Raw genomic sequence first — 24,958 nt, 5'->3', positions numbered from 1 at the left:
GATTTGGCAAGCTCTTGAAAAATGTCCACTTAAAATAAGCTTTGCCATTGGGAAAGCTCGTACTGAAATCAATGTTACTCATATTTCTTTAGGCAAAGTACCAACAATCCATTATAAGAAGTTACTGGTTATTAAGAGCAGAAGTTTATAAAAGAAGCAAAAGCTGTCCTGCTAGAATACATTTCTGCATACCCACAAACAATACAGACATTGTGATGCAATCAGACATGCTGAGACTGCAGTTCTCTAGCACTCTCTAAGACAGGGCTACTCAACTTTGGAAGACCCAGGGGCCACAATGATACATCACATTCAGAGGGCTGCAACTTAAGTGTGGCTGCATATACATGCAAATATGTATGCAAATAACGTCATTTACACTGATAGGCATGAATACAAAGCATTTCCCACAATGCCCTGGCACCTTCTCCCTGGGAGCTAGAAACGACAACACCCTGTACCCATCTGTTCCAGCCAGCCTGTCCGCTTGCGTCTTTCAGTGCTCACCCCACCTGGGAGACGCTTCACTGTTGTGCAGCATGTTCCCAGCGGAGGCCATGTTCAAAGGATCCCACCCACGGGCCACATGTTGAGCCCCGTGTAAACCCAAACTGCACCGCAGGCCACATGCGGCCCATGGGCCACGTGTTGAGTAGCCCTGCTCTAAGAGTTAACTGGAAAAAGTAAGAGAAAATAATACCTGAGGAACAGGGCAGAAGAAGATCCATAATAACTGAATCCGCTCCTTTAGTGTAAACATTTATTTCATCTGTAAGGGGATGCCTAACAACCACTGACATTCTTTTTCTGATGGAATCGAAGCCCAGAGTGTGCAAGAGTTCAAAGGTTAACCTTCCCAGGTGAGGTAGCTCTACTGATACCTGGTCTGACAGTCTTCCAACTAGAGCACAGTTATATGCCCGAGCTGCATAAACAAGCGCAGCTTCATCTGGACTCTCTGCCTCATAACGGAGTTCTTCTTCTTCAGGTCTACTCCCTATAGCCCTTCTGCCTGACTGCAAGCTGAATCCATTATTATTCATCTGTGCAGTGTGCGCCAACTTCTCTTCCAGTTTCAATAAAGTGCTCTCAGTGGATATAGATGAAAAAATACCAGAACCAAGTCTGTTCATTGATTTACTGGTAGTCAGGCTTGATGAACTGCTGCTGTTTGATCCAGAGGTCAGACGGCTGGGAGTGAATCTCCGAATGAAATCTTCTATGGTCTTGACCGGAGACTTAAGTTCAAATCTAACTCTAACCTTGAGAAATAAAAAACAACAACCAAAATAAAAAGGATACATAATAAGTCTGATATTGTCATTTGATAACTCAAGGCAGGAAGCCAATCTCACTCAGTAGCAAAAAGCTATAGCATCAACAATCTGGATTGGACAAGTGAAAAAGAAATCCTAGGTCACTGTTCTCCAATCTTTTCAACAACAAGATCACTTTTTCAATTTAAGTGTAACGTAAGATCTACTTCAAACTCCAATACCCTTGCCCCATTTCCTTCCCACCCCTTCTCTGAAGTCCCGCCCCTGCTCCACGCCTTCTCTGAGGCCTCACTCTGCTCACTCCATTCTCCTTCCTCCCCCCATCCTCACTCACTTTCACTAAGCTGGGATAGGGGGTTTGGGGTGCAGGCTCTGGTCTTGGGCCCAGGGGTTTGGAGTGTGGGAAGGGTCCTGGGCTTAGCCTAAGCAGGGTCCGGGGGGGTTTCAGGACTGAACTCTCAGGAAGGAGTTTGGGTGCAGGGGGACTCATGTCTGGGGCAGGATGTTGGGTGTAGGAAGAGGTTTAGGGCAGGGACAGTGTTCAGGAAGCAGGCTCTGGCTGGCACAATTTAACTGAGACAGCTTCCAGGTGGTGGAGCAGGGCAGTTAAGGCAGGCTTACTGCTACCTTAGCTATGCACCACTCCTGAAAGCAGCTAGCATGTATAGCAATGGCTCCATGGCACCATGTACTGCCCCTCATCTATAGGCACTGAGTTCACAGCTTCTACTGGCTGTGGTTTCCCATTATTGATAAATGAGAGCTGCAGGAGTGGTGTCTGCAGGCAAAGTCAGCATGTGGAGACCCCCTGCTGTGCTTTTCTTAGGGGCTGCAGGACATACCAGCCACTTCCAGGAGCAGCAATTACCATAGGGATAATTACTCCAGCCAGGATAGGTTAAGGAATTTTAGACTTCACTACTCAAAGAATTAAATTTAAGCATGAGAGAGAAATGAAAATTATGAAAAGCACAGACCAGTCAAAAACCAAAAGTAACACACTTTGCAAGCAGTAAAAGAAGTAACAACAACCCCCCATGTATGTGTTGGGTTGGGCGAGGAAAGGGAAGGGCAGTGTGTGTTTGTGAGAATGTTTCTCCAGCAAGCAGGGGGACCAGCGCCAAGGCAGAGGGCAGGAGCAGCGTGACAGTGGGTGGAGGGGCAACTGAAGTGCCAGTGCTTGATAGCTTCCCGGCCAAAGCAGTCAGGATCACCTGTCAGAGGTTCCAAGATCTGCTGGTAGATTCCGATCTACTGATTGATGACCACTGTCCTAGGCTGATGCTGTACCAGAAACTTTACCAGAACTAGTATGTGTACACTTGAGAATTACACTACTATTGACCCCTCCTTGTGGAACCAGTGTTGGAATCACTCCCTAAAAACTAATGTTAATATAATTAAAACTTTTGCACTCTAATGGTATGTCTACACACACAAATTCCAGCTCGAGAAGACATACCCCAGATAGCTCTGGTCAAAAATAAAGTGGAGCCATGTTGGTATGAGTAGCAAATGGGTCTATTCACGCTGAGTATGATCCCATCCGAGCCCACAGATGCAAATTTGGGGCATCCAGCTTCTCCTCTTGTGCTGCTGTGGCTACACAGCTAGTTTTAGCGCATTAGTTTGATCAGAACTAACCATGTCTCCTCATTTAAACCTTCTCTTTCATTTTGATAATGTTGAAAGTTCATTTTAATATGGTAAAATGTTGCACTCTGACATGCTTTTAATTCATTTTGTTCAGACTCCTTTATACTAAAACATTAATTTTCTCTTACATTATGCACATTTAATATTATGTTATACTTTTTAACATTGAAACAAAAGGCACTTTAACATTAAAACAGTGGCTTCTAATCAAAATTCTTTGGAATTTTTATTTTGTGGGAAATATTGGCTTTTCTGCTAAGAGGGAAAAAAATTCAAAAAAATGTTACTATTTCTTGTGGAATGGAAATTCCAGCTTCTGATAAGCTCTAATATTAAATCCAACATTACATCTAATGCATTAGATGGTGAGTGCTTTGTTCCACTCCTCATTATTAAATGACACTACTTTGTAAGTGCATAGCTCTGCCAAATCACCACCTGTCATAATCATCCCTAATTTTATATTATAATTATGTGCCCTTTATTCTAGGGATGACAAATTAACTTAAGAACTAACCAAAGATGCAAATTATATTTATTTAAGAAGTCAAGTATGTGAACTCAGGAAGGAAAACAGTGTCAGAACTGCTTCAAAAAATTCATTATGTACAAATAATCTGTTGGGGTAAGAGAAAAAATTGAAATACACCTTTTAAAGAAAGCTTGACCTCACCATTAATTTTAAACTTGCAGATGTTGTTTTCCACATTGATGTATGAATTGGTGCCAATAATTACATTGTAAACATCTCTGTTGCAGTCTAGGAAAGGTCAGTTTCTGTATCCTTGTTACAAATTTGTGAGATAATCAAATATAACATAAAGGAGCCTCACACTCCAGTATGCTGTCTCTCTAACCTACCTTTTGCCGTGGCTGATCCGGAGAGGTAACAACAACTGTATTGCAAATAGTCAATGCTATGAAAAAGTCAAAGATGTCAGAAAGTTCAGGTGTGAGTTGGGATAATGGCTGTTCATGACTTCTCATGATCTCAATACTTCTTGCACATGCATTTACTTTTTCTAACAAGTTAGGATCTGGAGTGATGTCTTTTTCCTAGAAATACAGGAAGAGCAGTATTAACACTCTGTAGTTCTGTCTATATTTCAAATCTCAGACTGAGCTGGTTCTGCCTGATGCATCAGCACCTCTTTTGTGGCCCCACGTATTTCTGAAGAATTTCAATTTTCCATTAAATGACACTTCCTGTCCTCTTTCCCCCAACATGCAAAAATTTGTACATTTTTAGGCCTTATAATTGCAACATTAATGTTGTGAATGTAAACAAATGCAGAGGTGTCTTCCTCTCCCTGACAGAACACTTAAAATAGCTCTAAAATGACATGAACAGCCTCCATTATTTCAACAGATTGTCTACACCGGTACCTAATGATGACAATTACCTTGTAAATGTTATAGTTGTTGATCTTTTCATTACTAATCATAATAATAGAAACATCCAGCTATTTTGGGATTGGAGATGGAAACTGAGCAATGTACTGATAGTCATCCTGTTTTCAATCTAATCTAAGAGAATTATTGTAGGCTGCCATAATATATAGACCTATATCATAAAAAAGACAACAAAACTATGCTAATTCTGACATCAAAACAGTAATCTTACCCATTTTGCACCACTAAGAAATTGTTTAGAAATTGTTTATATATTTTAACCTCTTTGAATTCGAGAGAAGCTTATATGCTGCTGTAATCAAAATGTGGCATATTCCCCACTGTATTTAAACAGCTGTTACATTCCTTTCAGATATTAATTTCCTAGGAAGGTATAACACTGGTTACAGAAAAAATACAAAGTTTGTTTTAAAGCATTGTCTTTATTGGGAATTTATTGCAGTTTTTACCAACTGATGATAAACTAGGGAGGTAGCTGTGCCAGTACAAACCCCATGTGTAGATACAGTGCGCTGCAAGCTATGCTAATGGCGCTTACCATTGTCTAAATCTGGAGTTAGCAACACTAGTGTGCATTGCAGCTTTCCTTTTCTACACTTGGGATTTGCATTAATGCAGTTTTATTGCTGACTGGACATTGACAGCTGGAATCAGGACTGTCGAAGTATACTGCACCTAATTTTCCACTCCATTAATACAAATTAACTTTGGCAAAATTTTCATTGGCTTCTGTGTCAACACACTGTAGTGGCACATGCAGTATTAATAGGATAGCAAACTGCAGGACGATAAACATGCACATGACACATAATAACACATGTAGAGATTAGTTATGGAAAAATTATGACATTGTTCCACTTAACTTTTCTGAATATGCAGGAAATTTGTGTTTGTTTGCTTTTAATGTAACTTGCTCTACCTAATGGTAATTTCAAACTATTTACAGTTGAAACTATGGAATGTCTTATATTTGCAATTACAGCATGAATTTGAATATATTAATGCCATAGTTCCCAATCTAGTCCTTGTTACTCATGCTTTTATAAATCACTGCTTCCCCAAAACTAAGATAAAAGGACACATTCCGTGATAAAGCTCCTATGAAAACTCGGTGGGTCCTGTGCTTCCTGGAAGATTTTGCTTGCCTCAGAGGCTCACAGCAGCCCAGGTTTTTAGGCACCGTGCCCAGGGCTTTAATTTGCTGTTTGTTGAGCTCTTTTCATCATTGGGCGGTATATAGTAAAATGGAAGATAAAACTCCACAGTCCTTTTCCCAGAGTGGAAATGGGGAGGTGGGTTGGGGGGGCGGGGGGCAGGAGAGAGACCCAGGTCCACTCTATTCTAGGTTCCAACCCAGAGCCCTGTAATAGTAGCTGCCTGTGTGACACCTGCTATGAGACAGCTCCAAGACCTCTGAGCGACTTCCCCACACCTTCCCTGTCTCTGGTTCATCCTCCTAGTGTTCATTTGTTGTCTCCTTTCCTCCTACTCCCAGTGGCGCTCTCCTCCGTCCTTTCAGCTACTCTGCATTCTAACTGTAGGCAAAGCTTCTTTTATATAGCCAGTCTGAACTGGTTTTCTTAATTACCCCCAGGTGTCCTAATTAGCCTAGGCTAGCCTTACTCTGAAGGCCTGGTCAATTAGCCCCAAGTGTTCCATTGCCTCTGATTGCCTCTGCTGGTTCTAAACCAGCCCCTCCCTGTTACTCTGGGAATAGAGATTGCCTCAGTCTGTGGCTTATATTTTTCCCTTCCACTACTTTTCTATAGCCTTCTCTTCTGACCCTATCACAATACATAGACCAATTAGAGCCCTCAATTATAATTCTTAATCCAATATCAAAATTGCTGTAAACAAAGGGATGAAACATATTTTGTTCTTGAAAAAATCACGGAATACCCAAAACAACTATTTGAGTTTGTCTTTATGAACTGGGAGCCTAGTAGAATGACTTTTTATAAAAGAATCTTTGCATACTTTGTTTTTTAAACAACAATAAGAAAACAAAACAAATTTTGATGAAAAGGAAAAAGCCAAGATGAAAGCTATGAAAAGCATACAATGTGGTACAAATTTCTACATCTTTTCCCCATAACGCAATTGTGATGCTGAAAGATTATGGTTCACAACTAACCATTGGGCTGCTGAATGCAGTGTGCTTGGAGAGAATGCTTGCTCTTTTTGCTTCAGCCCTGCTGCCAGTGCGTCGGTGGGATTTCGTACTCAGGCTTCTGTGAACAACCTTAATGCTCTGGTGACTGCTGACACTGTTCCGCTGGGATAATGTTCCTCCTTTAGCTGCTATTTCTTCCTCCTCAGAATCTGGTTCCTGGTACATGGCTAAACGTTTGGCTATTGACAAAAATACACAAAGTGAACAAAGACAGAAAGAAGTTTCTCTGTATAGTCTACTTTTAGTATTATATTGCAGCTTACTATAAGACTGAATGATACTATTATTTCAGTGTAACACAGACTAGTCTTAATTGAACAGCAGTAGCATTTGACTAAAGCAGATAAAATGAGTAGCAATTTAATTCAGTACACTGTTTGCCTCATCTTCAACTAACTGTGATTAGGCTATTGGACTCTTCAGTTGCTCACAAGTCCACTGATGCACATTTTAAAATCTCTCTCCACTACGTTTTGTTTGCTAAAAATATATAAAAATTTGCTTTTCAGTTACAGTCTGTGAAGGAAAAAATGAAAACTAATTGTCCTGTAGTAAAGTTTGGGAAATTTTGTCCCATGTATTTCTTCCCACAAAAAAATTCAGAATTAATCTCTCTATGGTACTTATAAAGCCCTTATTATCATAATATCTGAGCACATCACAATCTTTCCATTTTACAAATGGGGAAAGACTAAGTAACTTGCTCAAGTTCATATATAAATCTCTGGCAGAGCAAGACCAGGGAACCTTGTTTCTCAAGTTATAAGCTAATCACTGGACCATCTTTTCTGTCTGGATGAAATCCTAAGCAAAATAACCATGACAATGCTAGGTAAAAGTACAATGAATAATCAACCTCAATAAGCCATCAACAATAATTTTTGAAACCTCAGTCTGTGGGTATAGTCATAATGTAGCTTGCTAACACTGTAGGATTGAAAACTGCTATGCATTGGAATGGTTGGAGTCTATTAATTATCTACTGCAGAGCAGAAATTAAGTATACATAGAATTAAGTTTGCTTCAAAGTTTTCCCAGCAAGATTTCCCATTTTTAAAATCAAATCTTTAATCAATTGTGTAACTATAAAAGTTTATGATAACACTTATGCAGTTTGATCAGCATAAGGAAGATGTCACCGAGCAAAAGAAGTGCAGAGCAGTCCTGGTATAGCACATATCTATTTCTAGCTGAATTCATTATTTCTAGGGTTGTCAAATGACTAAAAATTAATTGTGGTCTATCATGAAATTAAAAACACACAATCACAGTTATAATCACACTCCGACAAATATTGTAGCGCAATATTATGACAGTGTAACTTATAAATATAGGGGTTTTTTTTTAAATAACTGCACTCAATAACAAAACTATGTGAAACTTTAGAGGATACAAATCCACTCAGTCCTACCTCTTGTCCAGCCAGTTAGTAAGACAAACAAATTTGTTTACATTGATGGGAGAAAATACTGCCTGCTTTTGATTTACAGTGTCACCTGAAAGTGAAAACAGGCACTCACATGGCACCTTTGCAAGGTATTTATGTGCCAGATATGCTAAACATTTGTATGCCCGTCCATGCTTTGACCAACATTCCAGTGGACATGCTTCCATGCTGATGATGGATTCTGTTTGATAACAATACAAAGCAGTGCAGACGGATCATTTTCATCATCTGAATCAGATGTCACCAATGGAGGGTTGATTTTCTTTTTGGTGGTTTGGGTTCTGTAGTTTGTGTGTCAGAGTGTTGCTCTTTTAAGACTTCTGACAGCATATTCCACACCTTGTTCAATTTTGGAAGGTACTTTAGATTCTTAAACCCTGGGTAAAATGCTGTAGCTATCTTTAGAAATCTTACACCTTTTTTTGCATTTTGTCAGATCTTCAATGAAAATGTTCTTAAACCGAACAACATGAGCTGGATGATAATCTAAGACTGCCATAATATGAAATATATGGTGGAATGCAGGCACAAACTTAGAGCAAGAAAAATACAATTATCCTCTAAGAAGCTCAGTCACAAATTTAATTAACACATCAATTTTTAAATTAGCATGAGCAGCATATCCTCTGAATGGTGGCCGAATCATGAAAGGGGATACAAATATTTAGCATATCTGGCATGCAAATATCTTGCAATGCCAGCTACAGAAGTGCCATGCGAATGCCTGTTCCCATGCTCAGGTTACCTAAATAAGAATCAGGCAGCATTATCTCCTGTAAATGTAAACAAACTTGTTTCTCTAAGTCGTTGAGTGAATAAGTAGGACTGAATCGACTTGTAGATTCTAAAGTTTCACATTGTTTTATGGAGGAATGAAATGGAGCTATAAGGAGACTGGGCCCTGATGCCCCTCTGGGGGGGCGGAGGCCAAGAACGATGCTATGGGGTTGAAGCCTCACGCCCCAGCTTTCTCTCATCCTACCCTCCCCAATCTAATCCAAAGTCCTGTGTCCTGGTGCCCAGAACACTGGCCCCACTTCCTAGTGGTTACAGTCCTAAACCCCCAGTGGCTGAAGTCCATAACATCTTGTTTAGAATTAAAGACATTTCAGAGATATAGACAGAGATATATTAAGGACATTTCAGAGATATATTCCCAAGGTGTCAAACTCTGAGGTTCTACTGTAAACACTAACGTACTCTGGGAAACATGCTCATTTTCATTCACCTGTTTTCATCTCAAATCAGTATTATCAATTCACTTTGCTAACCATCAAAGACACATTTTTACACGTCCTCCTGCAAACTTCTGAGCAGCACCCTCCACTTCTAGCATAATCCACAGGAGTTGTGGGCACCCAGAAGCTCACTGGAACAGATTTGAAGAGTCTAAGATCTCAGACTCAAATTTTGCACAAGCAATCTTTCTTATAGTTGAGAACATGCACCTGAAGGGCCTACCAAGGGAATGTTACACTGCTCTATATTTTGTACCTTTTCCAGGGAAAAGGACCAGACAAAGGTTACTTTTAATCTTTATAAAATGTTTCACACAGCTGGTCAAGCTCTTCTCCAGTTATACTGGTTAATAATAGGCCACTGCAGTTTGGGCTAAGTGCCTGACTTGCAGACTTTTTCCAAATAAATATGAGATCTTCACATTCAGGAAAAAGTTTCTGTTTTGAAAACATCTTTCAAAATTCATGAATCCAAGCCCAAACCTGAGCTAATTATTATTTTATTCCACAGACATACAAATCAGAAGCTAAGTGAAAATGCATTGCATGGAAAACGTACCAAAGTTCCCTTTGCATTTTTTTTCTGTATAATTATTCATTTCTTTTGTCTCTTCTATTTTTTAAAAAAAATCTTTTGCTTACGGCAGAAGCATACAGTGTTTCCCTACAATGACATTCAACAAACCTATCACTTACACACACACACACACACACACACACACACACACACACACACACACACACTGTAGTCATCTCTAGTCTGCAGAGAAAAAATGAAAATATTCTGTTTCCAGGAGATATTTGCTTTAGAACTCACACTTGTATACATTCTTGCCATTTTAAACCAAAGCTTTACTTCTTAAGTGAAGTAGATATAAGATCACAGTCTGAAACAGATACCTGATTCTCATTGCATGAGAATTTGTGCTCAGAATAATTAGTTAATCTCTGGTGGTCCTCCAAATTTTCAGGAGTGTACACGAGACAAGGCTCAGGCCCACAGAATAGGATTTTGGTTGTTTCTGAAACATTCTTATATCTTGTATGATAAATATTAAGACGTTTTTAAGAAACTAGGATATGTGGTTTAATATATTCACTATAACTAAGGTTCAAAACACTTCAACTGTGCAAAACATGTTTCTTTAGGAATGCTATGTTCTTTCCACCCACCCATTCCTCTACCCTCAAATTCAGAACCTTCTTCTTTGAGCTGCACGTCCTGAAATACATTGTTGCAGGATGGTTTCCAGTGTCAATATCTTTTACTGACTTGAATACTCAGTCCTTGGACTTTCCTCATATAAAGGACTCTTTATTCAGAGTAGATATGTACATACCTTTCAGAACCACAGTAACGTAACTGAGGAATGTCAATTTACACAATCGCATAGTTCAAGTTATACAACTTTTGTATTAGCAAAGTAACCAAAAAATCAATGCTTTTTCCAGGAACTAAGAGTATCACTTCTGTTCTGTTTATGTTCAAATGTATCAAAAATCTATTTAATATAACTGCACTGCACTAATAATCAACCAAGCTATGTGGTGAGTTTTTTTTGGTAAAGATTTTATAAGGAACGTAATTATTTTAATTAGCCCTTTACTTCACTTAATATGAATTGACCCTCCATATCATCTTGCAACCTGCCCTGGAATAACATCATAGCTTCCCGATTAGGCTAACGGAATCACCCTGATATGTTGGTAATTAGGCAACCTACACCGGGCAAAGCTCTATAAATGATATCTTCCAGGTAAATTACAGTCAGTATTCCCCTTCCATACCAGAGATTTTTCAGCTGCTCTATTCTGTGTCAGGAATACAACATTAAGAACAGTGCCTTGCCATCACAAGCTTAAAGTAAGGGAAAGATAGAAATTAAGCTTATTTAATTTAGCAAAAACGGAATGGTTATAGTGAATCCCAATGTTAAAATGCATATAAATGTGTAATTGTTTAGAATTGTAAGCACTTAAAAATTAATAACGGCAGTTTAAGCAGTCATAGTTAGGGATAATAAGCGGGTGGATTTGGAAAAATTTGGGCCATTGGAAACAGGAAGGCTAAAATGAAATAAGGTCACTCCAAAATGTGAAGGGAAGGGTCACTTGAGAATGGTGCAGGTTTTCAATCAGGTCCAGCTTTGCCTGACACATAAGCGCAGGCTGTGACTGGTTCATAAGAACAGACCAGTCAGGGAAGGCTTAAAGATGATTGGTGGATGTGCATGCTAACGATAAGGATTGAGGAAATAGCCAGTCAGAATAGGCCAAAACCTGTATATAAGGCAGAGAAATGACAGGCTTGAGTCAGTCAAGATAAAAGCAGGTGAAGAAGCAGGAGAGGAAGAAAAAAGGTCAGAAGAGTGCTGAAATCACTGATGGGAGGAGTCATGGCAGCAATGAAGGACCTTTGGACGGAGCAGAGGAAAAGATGATGGCAGAGAAATAAGCAAAAGGACCATAGTATAAGGAACCCACACACTCCTTAAGATAATAAAGTTGGATGTTTGTGTAGGTGTCTATTTATTACTAAGTGTTAATGTTTAAGAAGAAACTTGCTGTTACCAACTTAAATGTGACTGATCACCACACCTAGAAAGTAACTGTAATGCCAAACTGAACTTAGCACCTCTGGAGCTTAGTGCATGAATCTCTACCACTTGAGTTAAAAGCCACCTGGCTATCAGCTAAGGCTGTAGAATAAACTCATTTTTTTCTCTTTGTAATGGTCTAAGTGCTACTACATGGAACAGCACACCACACCTAGTAGGTGTGTGGGTTACATAACCACTTAAAAACTATTTCCAACTATATGGTATTGTAGTATTGGATTCTCGGATATGCATCCCTGGGCTAACGTGATTAGTGTTTTGCTTCTTGATATATGTTTTTATGGTATATTGTGTCAGAAAATACTTGCACATTGAATAAATATTATTTTGTTTTTCAAAGAATTACTGCCCAAGTGTCAGTTCTTCGATTAGAAGGCTGTATCTTTGTCCTATGGATGAAAAGGATTAGTTTATCCCTGGCAAGTTTTCCAAGGATCAGAGGGGAAACCCTTAGTAAATCTCTGACCATTCCTTTCAGGTGGGCCACCTCTGTTCATGAATGGAATCAGACAAATTGACAAGTGGAATACTGATCTAAACAGGTCATTGTAAAGGGCGCCTGCAGTCTCCTTTTGGGTGTAGCATCTCAGACTCCATTCCCCATAAAGGGCAGTGCATAACACTCAGAACAGCCCTCTTCTAGCCTGTAACCACTTCCAAGGTAGGAAAGCACCAAGGGTCCCTCCCTTCCTTCCCTTCCAGTTCCTTAAGGAAGCCTCACTGAATCTTTTCTTCTTAATGTCTGAGAACTATTTTAATTCTTATGAGAATTTCCCAGGGCATAAACTTAGAGAAAACTTCTTCTGTACATTGAAGGTCTCAGATTATATCCATGCTGAATGCCAATGTGCTTCTGTGTTATACCGGGGTTAAAACTCACAGTACAAAAATACCATTAAAACACACAGTTCTGGCTTTGCTGACCCCACTCTCTTCCACAGAGACAAATGAAACTATTCTTTCCACAAAGCAAAAGACACTGAAATGGGGGAAAAATAGCTAAAAATGTCCAAAACTTCCCATCCTGTTAGTGGTAGGGAAAGGGTTAAGTGAACTGTAAGGAAAGTGACTTGTTACCCCCTGTAAACAGAAGGGAAGCGAGCAGTCATGAGGGAGCATCAGCCAAGAATTGAGTTGATCTTTACAATCTTTTTTTTTTTTACATTTTTTCTGTTAATAAAGCCAAATCCCCAGGGTGGATGCAAGGTGAGTTTGGACTGTGGAAATTATGTCTGTGGGTCAGGAAGGGGGTAAACATCTGCTCATAAGAAAATAACAGATATCCTGCAAGCATATCATAACCATCAAGAAAATCGACTCATCGATGAAGCACAGCTGGCTGAAGCTAAATCCAAGCAAGCCAGAGGTGGTGCTGGTGGATTGAGGAAAGCAATCGAAAGAGTTCACAGACATGGTTCAGTCTTCTTTGGGCCTCAATATACAGCTGCACTTGATCAAGTTAGTCTGTAGTTTAGACATGTTCCTGGACTTCTCACTGAACGTAAGTTCTCACATTACTGTATCCAGTTTCTACTATCTCAAGTTGCCTAGGAGACACCATCTTGTCTTGGTAGATGATGACCTGGACATGATTATACACAACTCTGTCACCTCCAGTTTGGACCAGGGAAATGAAATATATCTGGACAAAACATCATCAGCCCTTAGGACACTCCAACTCATACAGAATGCTGCAACAGTTCTCAGCAACACAGGCTACTGTAAGATCACCACACTACCCTCTGCTCCCTATACTTGAAATAGTGTGGGAAACCAAGTTCAAGGTCTTTGTCCTGATCTTCAAGGTGCTTCACAGTTTATGCCCACGATAGCTAAACAGATCTCCTATTGTGAAGAATATTGTGACTGACAGATCTGCTTCTCAGGCATGTTGGTACTTTCTACCATAAAAGAGTTAAACACGTTGGTTCAGGTGATAGAATTTAAATTTCTCAGAGGCTGGTTGAGACTGTGGCATGAACTCCACACAGAAAATATATACAGCCCTGAGTTTGTTAGGGAAGGCAAGGTTGAAATGTACATAGCATTTAATTTGGAAGGTGGTGAGGTTTGTGAGGATCCTTATTTTCTGTGTGGAATTCATTCCACAGTCTCAACCAGCCCCTGAGAAATGTAAATTATATAACATTATATTTAAATTATTATATATAAAATATTGTTACATCATTTAATATTATATTAAAATAATATATATGTATTAAACCAAAACCAAAATCCTACCAAAACAAAATTCTGCACTGTACATGCAATTTTTCCCTGTCACAGAGGCCAAGGGAAAGTACACCAAGCACCTGTGACAATAGTTAGTTATGCTGCTTATTGCACTGCTGGAAAGTGCTCAGATACTGTGTTGATGAGGGCAGAATAAGAACTTACACAGAATTAAAAAAAACAACCTAGAACCTTTGGATGAATTTTCAGGATGTGAACAAAGTTTGTAGCATATCATAGGTCATGGAACAAAGCTGAGAAGACTGTGGCCAATATGCTAAATGAGTTACCAGGTTCCACCAGATGACATTCCTATATAAGCTCAAACCAAGACACACAGAGTAGAATTTCGACTCCAAATACTTGGACTCCTACAAGGCACTCCAACAAAACATGAATTGTGGATTTCAGCATCCAAATAATGGCATTAGTGTTACTGTTATAAATCAGATCTTACAATGATATTGACATTTATCTCATCACCTCACACACTAGTCACAGTTTGATTCCTGGTGTCAAATTACTACAATGAAAAGAAATACTGTGACTAAGAGAAAAAAACTCAGGCCTTTAAAAACAATAGATAAGATTATGCAGGGAGGCCAATGGGTTTTGTGTGGCTTTGGGTCCTTAGTATTAAATTAGTTTTAAACTTGCATATGTGGTAACACTGGATCTTTTTATATGTGGCAGATTTTAGAGCTCTCTAAACCTCATTTGGAATCCATAACCAGAAGAGACTAGGACAGCTGGATAGCATCAGTTATTAAAAATATCCCAAACACAAACTGGTGGGATTGCCGGCTTCTTGTATGTGTAATGGAGGGGCTTCCTGCAAATCCTTTGAATTTAAACACAGGAGCATAAAGTGTTATAGATGTTCCTATTGACAGGAAAAAGGGTTGAAAGAGAGATTGTATGAGACCTACATAGTGGGTAATCAGCAGGTGAGAAGACAAGATATCAGTGGAATAACTTCATCCAAAAATGGGCACGAGGAATAGGCACTTACAAACAAAAACTGAACAAACAACAAAACAAAACAAAAAATACAAAAATGAAACTTGAGTGAGAACACTTATTTATTGTGCCATTGATCCTAAAAATGAAGACTAAAACCAATGAAAATTATGACCATTTATACACTGAAAAGCAAAGAATTAGTGCAAGCTCATTTTATATAAAGAAGAGAAAATGAAAGATTCAAATATTATGAATAAGGTGGTAATCAATTTAAAAATCAAATTTCAATCTGAAAATTTTGCTCCGACTAGGATTACAAGTGAGCATAAAAACGCCTATAAATGAGAGAAGATAAAGAAAAATACTACTTTCCTTTGCATACTATGTGTATTTGATAATTTTGTACATTTCAGTTTCATAGTTTTGTTTTTATTATTTTTTTAACATTTATATTCTAATACTAAATCACTAAAAAGGTATGGATACACTTGAAAATTGATAATACATTATATGACACAATATTTGACCCTTAATTTCTTCTTTACTTATCCATCAAGACACAAGTTTAAGCTTTTCTATTTTCACTGCATCACCTGATGCAATCTAACCCATGAAATACTCCTCTTTTTGTACTATTTTAGTGAACTGTAATGTTATTAACTGCTGGAAAAAACACAATATGCTCTGAAATCGGGGGAGGGGGCAGATAAACAAGAAGAATGAAGGTAAGTAGTATGGTCTACTATCTAGTGCACAGAACTGGGAGTTAGGATGTATTTAGATTCTAATTCTACTTCTGTCTCTCACTCATTGTGAACCCTTGGGAAAGTTGCAGCTTCTCTTTTTCTCAGTTTTCCTATCAATTACAGAGGGTTAATAATAAATAATAATAATAATAATAATATCCTTCCAGCCTTGTTAAATGCACTAATTTCTTCTCAGGAAAAGTGGTGAAAGTGCAATATGGGATTACTATTTTAAAATATTTTAATATACAAGTAAATGCTCTCTGTAATTTAAACCTTCATAATATTCTGTTACATGGGATCTCACACAATTTTAAATGATTTTCTTAACTTTAGAATTCACCTTTAATAAGTCTCTCTTATTCCTTTCATGGCATGTTAGCCGAACTCTCCAAATGAACTTTAAGGAAAATATAATGTACTTCAGGTTAAAAAGCTTAATTACTACGTTGAGAAAGCCAGTACAATATCTATCAAGTATGCAAAGAAATTTGAGATTGTAACATTTTTCATGTCCCAAAGGATGAGCGGGGAGGATAGCTTAATACAAATTTCACAAAAATCACAAAATAGGAAGTTATTTAATAATTTTAAGAGGTTGACGAGATGACACATGGGTGACAACTAAAAGCAACCTCATTCCCTTGTGGTAATGAATTACATTGTAATGCTTCAAAAGTCAGATACTTGAGGATGTTCTGTTCAGTTGCAATATTTGTTTGGCAGCAAAACAATGTTAACTCAGAGATACCCATTACACCAAGGCACTGAAGTGAACAGCATAAAGCTAAAACAGATGAAATATTATTACAACAGACTCTGCTACTGTGTTAACATGAAAGCCATACTAATAACCTTGTTCACCTTTCATTCTTGACACTAAAGAGTATCTTGAAGTGAAGTTACACATGAGGGGACAAAGCCATCAGTTTAGTCCCATTGATATCAATGGTACTATTATGTCCTTAAAGTAATTTTTAAATGCATTGCAGGATCAGCGCGTAAACCCAAAGAGAATAGCAATGTTCGTAACACATTCAAGATCCCATAAAATTATAATTCTGAACTGAACTGTGATGCACATATCATAAATCCTACACAATTTGTTGTTTGTTTTAAGACCATAGTAACTTTTTTGTGTGAGTGAAATCAAACTAAAGTAAAACCATTGGACAGGAAAAAAGACATCAGGCTCACCATTAGCATCGTGGGAATACTCTATGCCAGAAACAGTACATCTTCGGAAAACCATCTTATTTTCAGTAAGAGTACCAGTCTTATCTGAGAATATATACTGCATCTGCCCTAAATCTTCTGTGATGTTTAAAGCTCTGCACTGTAGTTGAGAGTCTGTCTCTTCATCATATAAATCCTTATCTTGATGAATGAAATATACTTGGCACACTTTAACTATTTCAATGGATACATACAAAGAAATTGGAATCAGAACCTAAAATACATAAAAACACACTAATTAGGAGAAAATAGGGGCAATAATATAATATTAAATTGGTATAATCTAATCAACTTTATGGCCAACTAAAATTACAAAGCGTTTATGTACTATACTGTACCTTAAAGAGTTTAATAGGCTTAGACTCAATATTGTAAAGTAATTAGAATGTTTGCAAAGAGTTTATTGGGATAGATTAAGAAAGCCTATGGTGCAACTGAAGAGCTGAAATCCATAATTATGTCTGGAAATGTGATTATCAAGGTTCGGAGAGAAGCGAACGCTTTCAGAGTAATAAGATGAGCTTGAAAGAAGCTAGGAAAGGGAAAAAAGAGAGGTGGGGGGGGGGGAGAACATATAGTACAGTCAGAATCCTGCAAATACAAAAGCATATGTTGCATCAAAAAATAGATGAATAGCTCCCAAATTGTATCTGTATAAATAACAGGCTGTCACTAAGTTAGCTTTCCAAGAACAGGGGAGGTAAAATGAATGATTGGCGGAAGGTTCTGCAGAGAAAGCAATGTTTTCTGTTGCAGTTTTTGAGTGGCAGTTCAGCCAAACGAAGAACATATTTAGTAATTGCTGAACAAAGTGTTAAGACAGTTTTTCTGGAAAAAAAAAAAAAAAAATTCAGGAGTTTCTTGGGGATTTTCAAAAAATCCATGGAAGACACAATTTAGAATATAAAATCGCCTTGAATGTTTTTCAATGCAGAAATTCCTGGTTATATACAAAATTCATCTTGGCCAATTAGACTAGCAATGTTTATTATAGAACCTATATAAGTTCCATATATAGTTATTTAAACAAAACCTATAGTAAAGGGTGCATATTTAAATAACTCTGTTCTGAGGTTTTTTAATAGAAAAAACGAAAAAAAAACCTTGATACATTAAAATAATAAACTAGAAATGGCAAAGGTAGTTATTTAATTGATCCCTTTTCCGTGTTCTCTTCATTATTATGCTCTTTTCTGGCGCGGTCAGTTCTAGTTTTACATGTTCCAAAGACAGAGACATCCACACTTCTCTTGACCACACCACAGTATTCAACAATATAGTAGATCTCACCATCAACAGACTTTCTTCTCCCTCTATCTCTCCAGTATTCACCTCCTACAGATAGGTGCTGAGTGATGACGACTCTAATCATTGATCGCCTGTATAACTTCTAAACCATTTGGAGCCATTAAAGGGTTAAATTCTGGAATGAACCTTGGTTTTATAAGGTAACTACATTCTAACACCACAGGTTCTAAGTGTTCCTTCAAGATAGGAAAGTAACCAAGATTTTTCAGCATGGCATCCCACTAAGCCCTGGTCTACCCTAGGGAGTTATTTTGAAATAACAAGCGGAATATCCACACTACCAAGCTTGTTATTTCAAAATAAATGACTGGTTGTTTTGAAATAACTCCTGCTTGCCACAATGAATAACGTTATTCACTAGTTATTTCAAAATAGCAGTAGTATGGATGCCCCAATGCTGCTACTTCAAAATTATTACTCCCCAGAGTTATTCAGTAATTATACCCCAGTGCTTCCTGGGACTATAAGTCAAGGTAATGCATCCATATTGAGGGAGCCTGCCTCGGACTAATTTTGAGGCTTCCCTGTAGCGTGGACACACTATTTTGAAATAGTTATATTGGGAGTTATCATCTCAAAATAAGTTATTTAGAAATAATTTCCGAAGTGCGAAGTTTGCTGTTCCTCAACAAGCCCCTCCTTATTGTAACCCACCTTGCTTGTTAAAAAAAAAAACCACATCTAGAATATTTGGGACAGAACCTTAGCAGGTGTGAATTATCATGGCTCCATTAAAGTCAATGACACAAAGACAATTTGGAACACCCGCCTGTTGATTTTTTCAGAGCTGTTTTCATTTTGGGCACCATTAGCACATTCATATGGCGGCTTTGTTTTTCTGATGATGAAATATTTTATTCTTCTTTTTCATGTTTTATTATATTGTATCTTATTGTATTGCCTTTTAAATGCTTAATTAGCTCCTTAAACTCCTTGGTGGTAGAGGTGGCACTCTCTGTGTATAGATAATTATTGTTATCATTAAACCGTGAACACAGGAACCAGCATGCACAACTTTGTTACCTGAAATACTATTATCATTGTCAAAAATAAATATACTGCAGCTAGAACCGGGGATAAATAGTTGCCATCCATCCCTGGAACATTGAAAACTGGTTTCTTCTCACTATATTGCCACACCCAAAGGCCATGACCTGCAAGAAAGTTGAAATCGATGAAACTTAAATTAATGCCAAGAAGTTAAAACAAAAACCACTGGTTTCCTGCAAAGGAAAAAAAGGGAACTTGTTCCTTTTCAAATTTTGCTACAATTTATGAGAAAGGCCTGATTTATTTATTTATGGGTGGGGAAGGGAGCTGCTCAGCTTGAATTACCTTGAGTTACTCAAGTCTTTTCTGCCCTGGAATCAACCATGAAAACTAGTGAAATGGTGGCTGTCACAAAAGTCAAAAGAATATTAGCTGCGCAACTGAGGAGAAAGATGTTAGTCATATTATTTCAATCTCTTTGCTTACTGTCTTTCTTTGTTAACTCCTATTTAATACAAGGAAAGTATTAACATTTTGGAACAGCAGCGATGCCTTTACCAAAGATACAGTAATTCTACCCTTTTTATTAGGGTCTGAGAATAATTAAACATAGCCTGAGAGACATATAAGAGGACCTTCTAGCCCAGCCAGGAAAGACCCAAGTTGATAAGTCTGATATTAATATTAAAAATAAGCAGAAAAAAACCAATACTGTAACTTTCCCCTCTTGAAACCTAACAAGCTTTCAGGACCTTTCTCTTTATATGTTATAAAGCTACAAAAAAGAAATAAAGCCAGTTTTAAAAAGTCCTTTGTAAGGCTTCTCTGTCCAGTTTCTAAACTGCCCCTTGTCCCACACTGAAATAATGATACATAAAAATGACATTGTCTCACCGAATATTTTCACAGAATCATAGAACACGAGAACTGGAAGATCACCAAGTTCAGTCCCCTTCCCTCATGGCAGGATCAAGCACTGTCTAGACCACCCCTGATAGATGTTGATCTAACCTGCTCTTAAATATCTCCAGATGGAGATTCCACAACCTCCCCTAGGCAGTTTATTCCAGTGTTTAATTACCCTGACAGTTAGGAAGTTTTTCCTAATGTCCAACCTAAACCTCCCTTGCTGCAGTTTAAGCCCATTGCTTCTTGTTCTATCATCAGATGCCAAGGAGAACAATTTTTCTCCTTCCTCTTTGTGATACCCTTTTAGATACCTGAAAACCGCTATCATGCCCCCTCGGTCTTCTCTGTTCCAAACTAAACAAGCCCAGTTCTTCCAGTCTTCTCTCCTAACTCATGTTCTCTAGACCTTTTGCAACAGTGCAAAGCTTTCCATTATTTATACTATTTTTAAAATAATTTAGAGGAAAAAAATGTTAAAAATTCTGCACTTAAAATGGACATCAAGTTTCTTTTTACTAAATGTTCCAGTTTTCAGAAGATCTCATGATTTAAGGTGACACAAATTTATGGATTCCCAGTGTATGGAGATTTCTTAAAAGGGCATGGTTTTCAGTGGGTAGGTGCTAAGCACTCTAAGGCTGTGTCTACACTGGCATGAATTTCCGGAAATGCTTAAAACGGAATATTATTCCATTTTCAGTTTTTCCGGAAAAGGACCGTCTACATTGGCAAGCTACTTTTCCGGAAAAGCGTCTGTGGCCAATGTAGATGCACTTTTCCGGAAAAGACTACTGGGCTGTCTACACTGGCCCTTTTCCGGAACAGTGTTCTGGAATAAGGACTTATGCCCGAGCGGGAGCAGAATAGTTTTTCCGGAATAGCGGCTGATTTTGTACAGTAGAGCATCGTTGCTTTTCCGGAAATTCAAGGGCCAGTGTAGACAGCTCGCAGCTTATTCCGGAAAAGCAGCTGATTTTCCGGAATAAGTGGCCCAGTGTAGACACAGCCGTCGGATGCATCTACACTGCACTCATAACTCGAAATGAGCTACACAATTTGAGCTACGCAAATTGCTTAGCTTATTTGGAGTAAGTTTTGAAACAGCTTATTTAGTAATTTAATTTCAAAATAACCCGCTATTCTGAAATGTTCCTTATTCCTCATGAAACAAGGCTTACAGGAATGTCGGAATAGTGATCCCATTATATTTTGAAATAATAGGCATGCTATTAAGAGTTATCCCGAAATAACTCTGCAGCGTATATGTAGCCTAAAAGCCAGAATCCTTCTCAAGATAATTCCAGCTCGGCAGCCCAAAACTGAGGAACCCTCAATTTTGTAACAGTAACAGTAGGGTAGTGTTTGGCCCTCAACATTCATCTTTAAAGGGAATTAGCAATCGCAGGAAAAAGTCAGTGCTAGTCTTTTCTTTGGCTTCCCCTTTGAATTTGGTCTTCATATAATTTTTATTATGCTAATTTGGATACTTAAGTATGGTGGGTTAATATTGTATTTTAGGAGTGTCGTTTTTTAAATAATACAGCTATGTGAATGGTATTGTGCTAGTTATGTTTACTCTGTATTCATATATCACCTTGGCAACTAAGTAAAAGTACAGAATTTGGCAGATAGTCACGAGGAGTTGTTTTCAATTATATCAGTACTACTTCTGAAGTAGGGAACTACTCATTGCTACTGAAGGTGTCAGAGTCTGACCTAATAGTTAATCCAATTTGGTTTAGTATTTGTATAAAGTAGACTGTCATTAAAAGATTACTATTTGGATGTGCTTATGTACTATGCTGATGTTTTCTACAAAAAAACCCCGCAAAAAACAAAAAACCCCCAAAAACGTTACACAGAAAAGGAAGTAGCTACAGAAATCAAGAGATAGAAGATACATATTTCTGAATCTGTAAAGCATTTGACTCTTAGGATAGACTTTGATCCTTAGCATTTATTTTTCAAGAGGACTTACCAATGGCTGAAAATAGACACATGACTATCAGTATGAGGACACACCAAAGGACATCAATATTCATCTGTCTTTCAAGCTTACTGCGCTTGTAACGTGGGCCACTGTTATTTAATAAAGCTTTAGTCTCGTGCCCTGCAGAAGCAATCACATTAAACAATAAAGATATTTGTTAACGATCTAAGGAAATTATCAAGTGAACATGTAAAGTAAAATAGAAGGAGTTGTCTTTTACCTGCATAGATTACTATCCCCGTAACCTCTTCTGTGTTCCTAACTGTACAGCCACGCAACAAAAGGTTTTCTTTATCTAATCCATCCCTTTTTCCACTTTTATGTATACTGCAAAAGATTTAATAACAAAATCAAAACATTCAGTTACTGAATTGTATCACCATTGAGTAAAATAAACTACAGATTATCCCAGGGGTGGGCAATGAAAAAACAAAAACAAAACAAAACAAAACATGGCAGCCCGCTGCATCTTTATTTACCTGTGCCACCACAGGCATTAGGTGATCACAGCTCTCATTGGCTATGGATCGCCGTTCTTGGCCAATGGGAGCAGTGGGAAGAGGCGTGGATCAGGGTGTTGCTTTCTGCCACTCCCATTGGCTGTGAATGGTGATCTGCAAGTAAATATAGAGGTAGGGGCCTGCCAGAGACTAACTCTACACACCGGATCTGGTCCGTGGGCTGGAATTTGCCCACTCCTGAATTATTCTCAAAGCTTAAATAGTTAGATCCTCATACAGTGGCCTGAGGATAAAGGACACAGATATTCTCCAGATGATATATTTGTGCCCAATGAAAGGGAAGTAAAGGGGCAGGATGTATATGCATGAGAGCAGGATGACTGCACTATATGTTTCTTACTGATCTACAAACAAGACATGGCATGAATTTTATAATTATTCAAGTCAGTGATGGAGGTTCTAACAGTGGCTGTATGGCTGAGTTTTGCATTTAGCGCAGTAACTTAAACTTTCCTCAGATGATTAAAAATGTGTCATGTAAGGCATTAACAGCATAAGGGAATAACACAAGCACCATAGCCAGAGGTTAAGAATTAGGTTGGCTAAAATGTAAACTTCACAGCTAACAGTTTTCCAGAGAAACACTGCTGGTTTGATACAGCATGTCAGTTTAGCAATACCTTAGCAATTCCATGCAAGCATTGAAAGAAAAAATAAGATAATGAGTTCACTAAAGAGCAAAGGTGGATAAGATCATATATTTTATTGGACTATTGGTGAAATAGACACGCTTTCAAACTACATAGAGCTCTTCTTCATTTGAATAGCCAAGAATCAATAATTTCTGGCTCTTGTCAGATTGTGGAAAATAGTTTTTCATTGATATATGCATCAGAAGAACTATTAACACAGCTGACTCCAATTAAATGTAGAGAATGTGCAGAACATGGCACATACTCTTTTTGTGGCATTTCCATTACAGATTGGCTTGCAGACCATTGTAATGATCACTCATATCCCTAGCATTATTATACAACTGTCCAGAGCTGTAAGACACAGCCACACCTAGGTTATTTATCAAGAGCTGCACAACTTCAGCCAGGTTTGCACTAGTGTGGCTAAAACCCATTTGTTTGGCCCTCTGAACTGAGAAGTTAGAAAATGAATGTAAGCTGTCTATTAGTGCTACAGCAGGTGGTGAATCAACTACAGCTGGTCCCCGAGTTACGAGCGAGTTATGGACCAAACATTTGGCTGTAACTCGAAGTATTCGTAACTTGGGTCCCATTCGGTTACATGGTGACTGCGCTGTTCATAAGCATGGATCGTGTTCGTAACTCGGGGACCGCATTGGTCATAAGTATGTATGGTCGTAAGTTGGAGACCGGCTGTATTTACAGACAAATACTTGGCTTGCTATAATTATCTTGCTACAGTTTTAATTTCCTTTCTCATCAATTCAATGAATTTGTCATCTAGAGTTGAGAACAGGAAGGATGGCTTTCCCCTTCTGTCAATAGTTAGCAAGGGGACAGAAATGGGTCAAACTGTAATATTAGCTCAAAAATCCCCTAATCTTTTCCACAGCTTTTTGACTCTTAAAACTCTTAATACAGAAGCCAACACCACAAATACTTAAACTGTGCAACTACCACCACCACACGCTGAAGAACATGTCTTCAGTATTGCCATTCTGAAGTAAATTGGCTCCTGCAGTGTCATATCAGAATCAACCCTACCAGACAGTGATTTTTTTCAGTTTTAACCATGCTAACTCAGAGGCTCAGTGCTGTGTACCCCTCATATGTGACAGTTGCTTTGGATGTTTCCAAGCTCCAAAACCTTCTGTAAAAGCATATGATTCACCGAGAGAAGCTTAATTGCAAAACAGCAAACATTTCTAGTAAATGAAAAATACATAACCCAATATCACACAACAACTTTACCACTGAAGGTACAAAATGAAGAAAGTTCTTCAGGGAACTCTCTTTTGTTCTCTGAGATTACACACACAGAAATAAGGACATTTTCAACATCTACATTTCTATGCACAGTAAAACCTTTAGCAACCCCAAACAGTTTTTTGTTTTCATTGACTTTTCTCCAGGATATGTAGAGAGCTGGATGTTCTTATCAGATAAATATAATACGTCCAAGATATTTCAAATTAACCACTAACTGGTAATAACATCAGCGTCTATAAACAATTGCCTACTAAAGCCCAACAGACAAACTACAGGAAAAAGTGGGGCTTTAGGTTATATGAGAAACTCTTAGTAAACAAAATGTCTATCCTAGCTA

The 24,958-nt window shown here is 38.1% G+C and overlaps 1 protein-coding gene across 2 annotated transcripts in view; it reads right to left on the bottom strand.

Annotated features, from left to right (window-relative positions):
- Positions 1 to 24,958, bottom strand: part of ATP10A (ATPase phospholipid transporting 10A (putative)) — a 153,800-nt gene that overhangs the window by 26,853 nt on the left and 101,989 nt on the right. For both annotated transcript variants that reach the window (XM_075916477.1, XM_006116091.4), the window contains exons 4-10: positions 22,417 to 22,523; positions 22,185 to 22,316; positions 19,331 to 19,461; positions 16,961 to 17,213; positions 6,481 to 6,698; positions 3,795 to 3,989; positions 701 to 1,262 (exon numbers count right to left, since the gene is read on the bottom strand). In XM_075916477.1, coding sequence (XP_075772592.1) covers positions 701 to 1,262; positions 3,795 to 3,989; positions 6,481 to 6,698; positions 16,961 to 17,213; positions 19,331 to 19,461; positions 22,185 to 22,316; positions 22,417 to 22,523 — 1,598 coding nt within the window. The remainder of the gene's footprint in view (positions 1 to 700; positions 1,263 to 3,794; positions 3,990 to 6,480; positions 6,699 to 16,960; positions 17,214 to 19,330; positions 19,462 to 22,184; positions 22,317 to 22,416; positions 22,524 to 24,958) is intronic.

The sequence above is a fragment of the Pelodiscus sinensis genome, chromosome 1, assembly GCF_049634645.1.
Source record: "Pelodiscus sinensis isolate JC-2024 chromosome 1, ASM4963464v1, whole genome shotgun sequence".
NCBI lineage: Eukaryota > Metazoa > Chordata > Testudines > Trionychidae > Pelodiscus > Pelodiscus sinensis.
The sequence above is the reverse complement of the archived record's forward strand: the minus strand, read 5'-3'. Positions and strand labels throughout refer to the sequence as shown.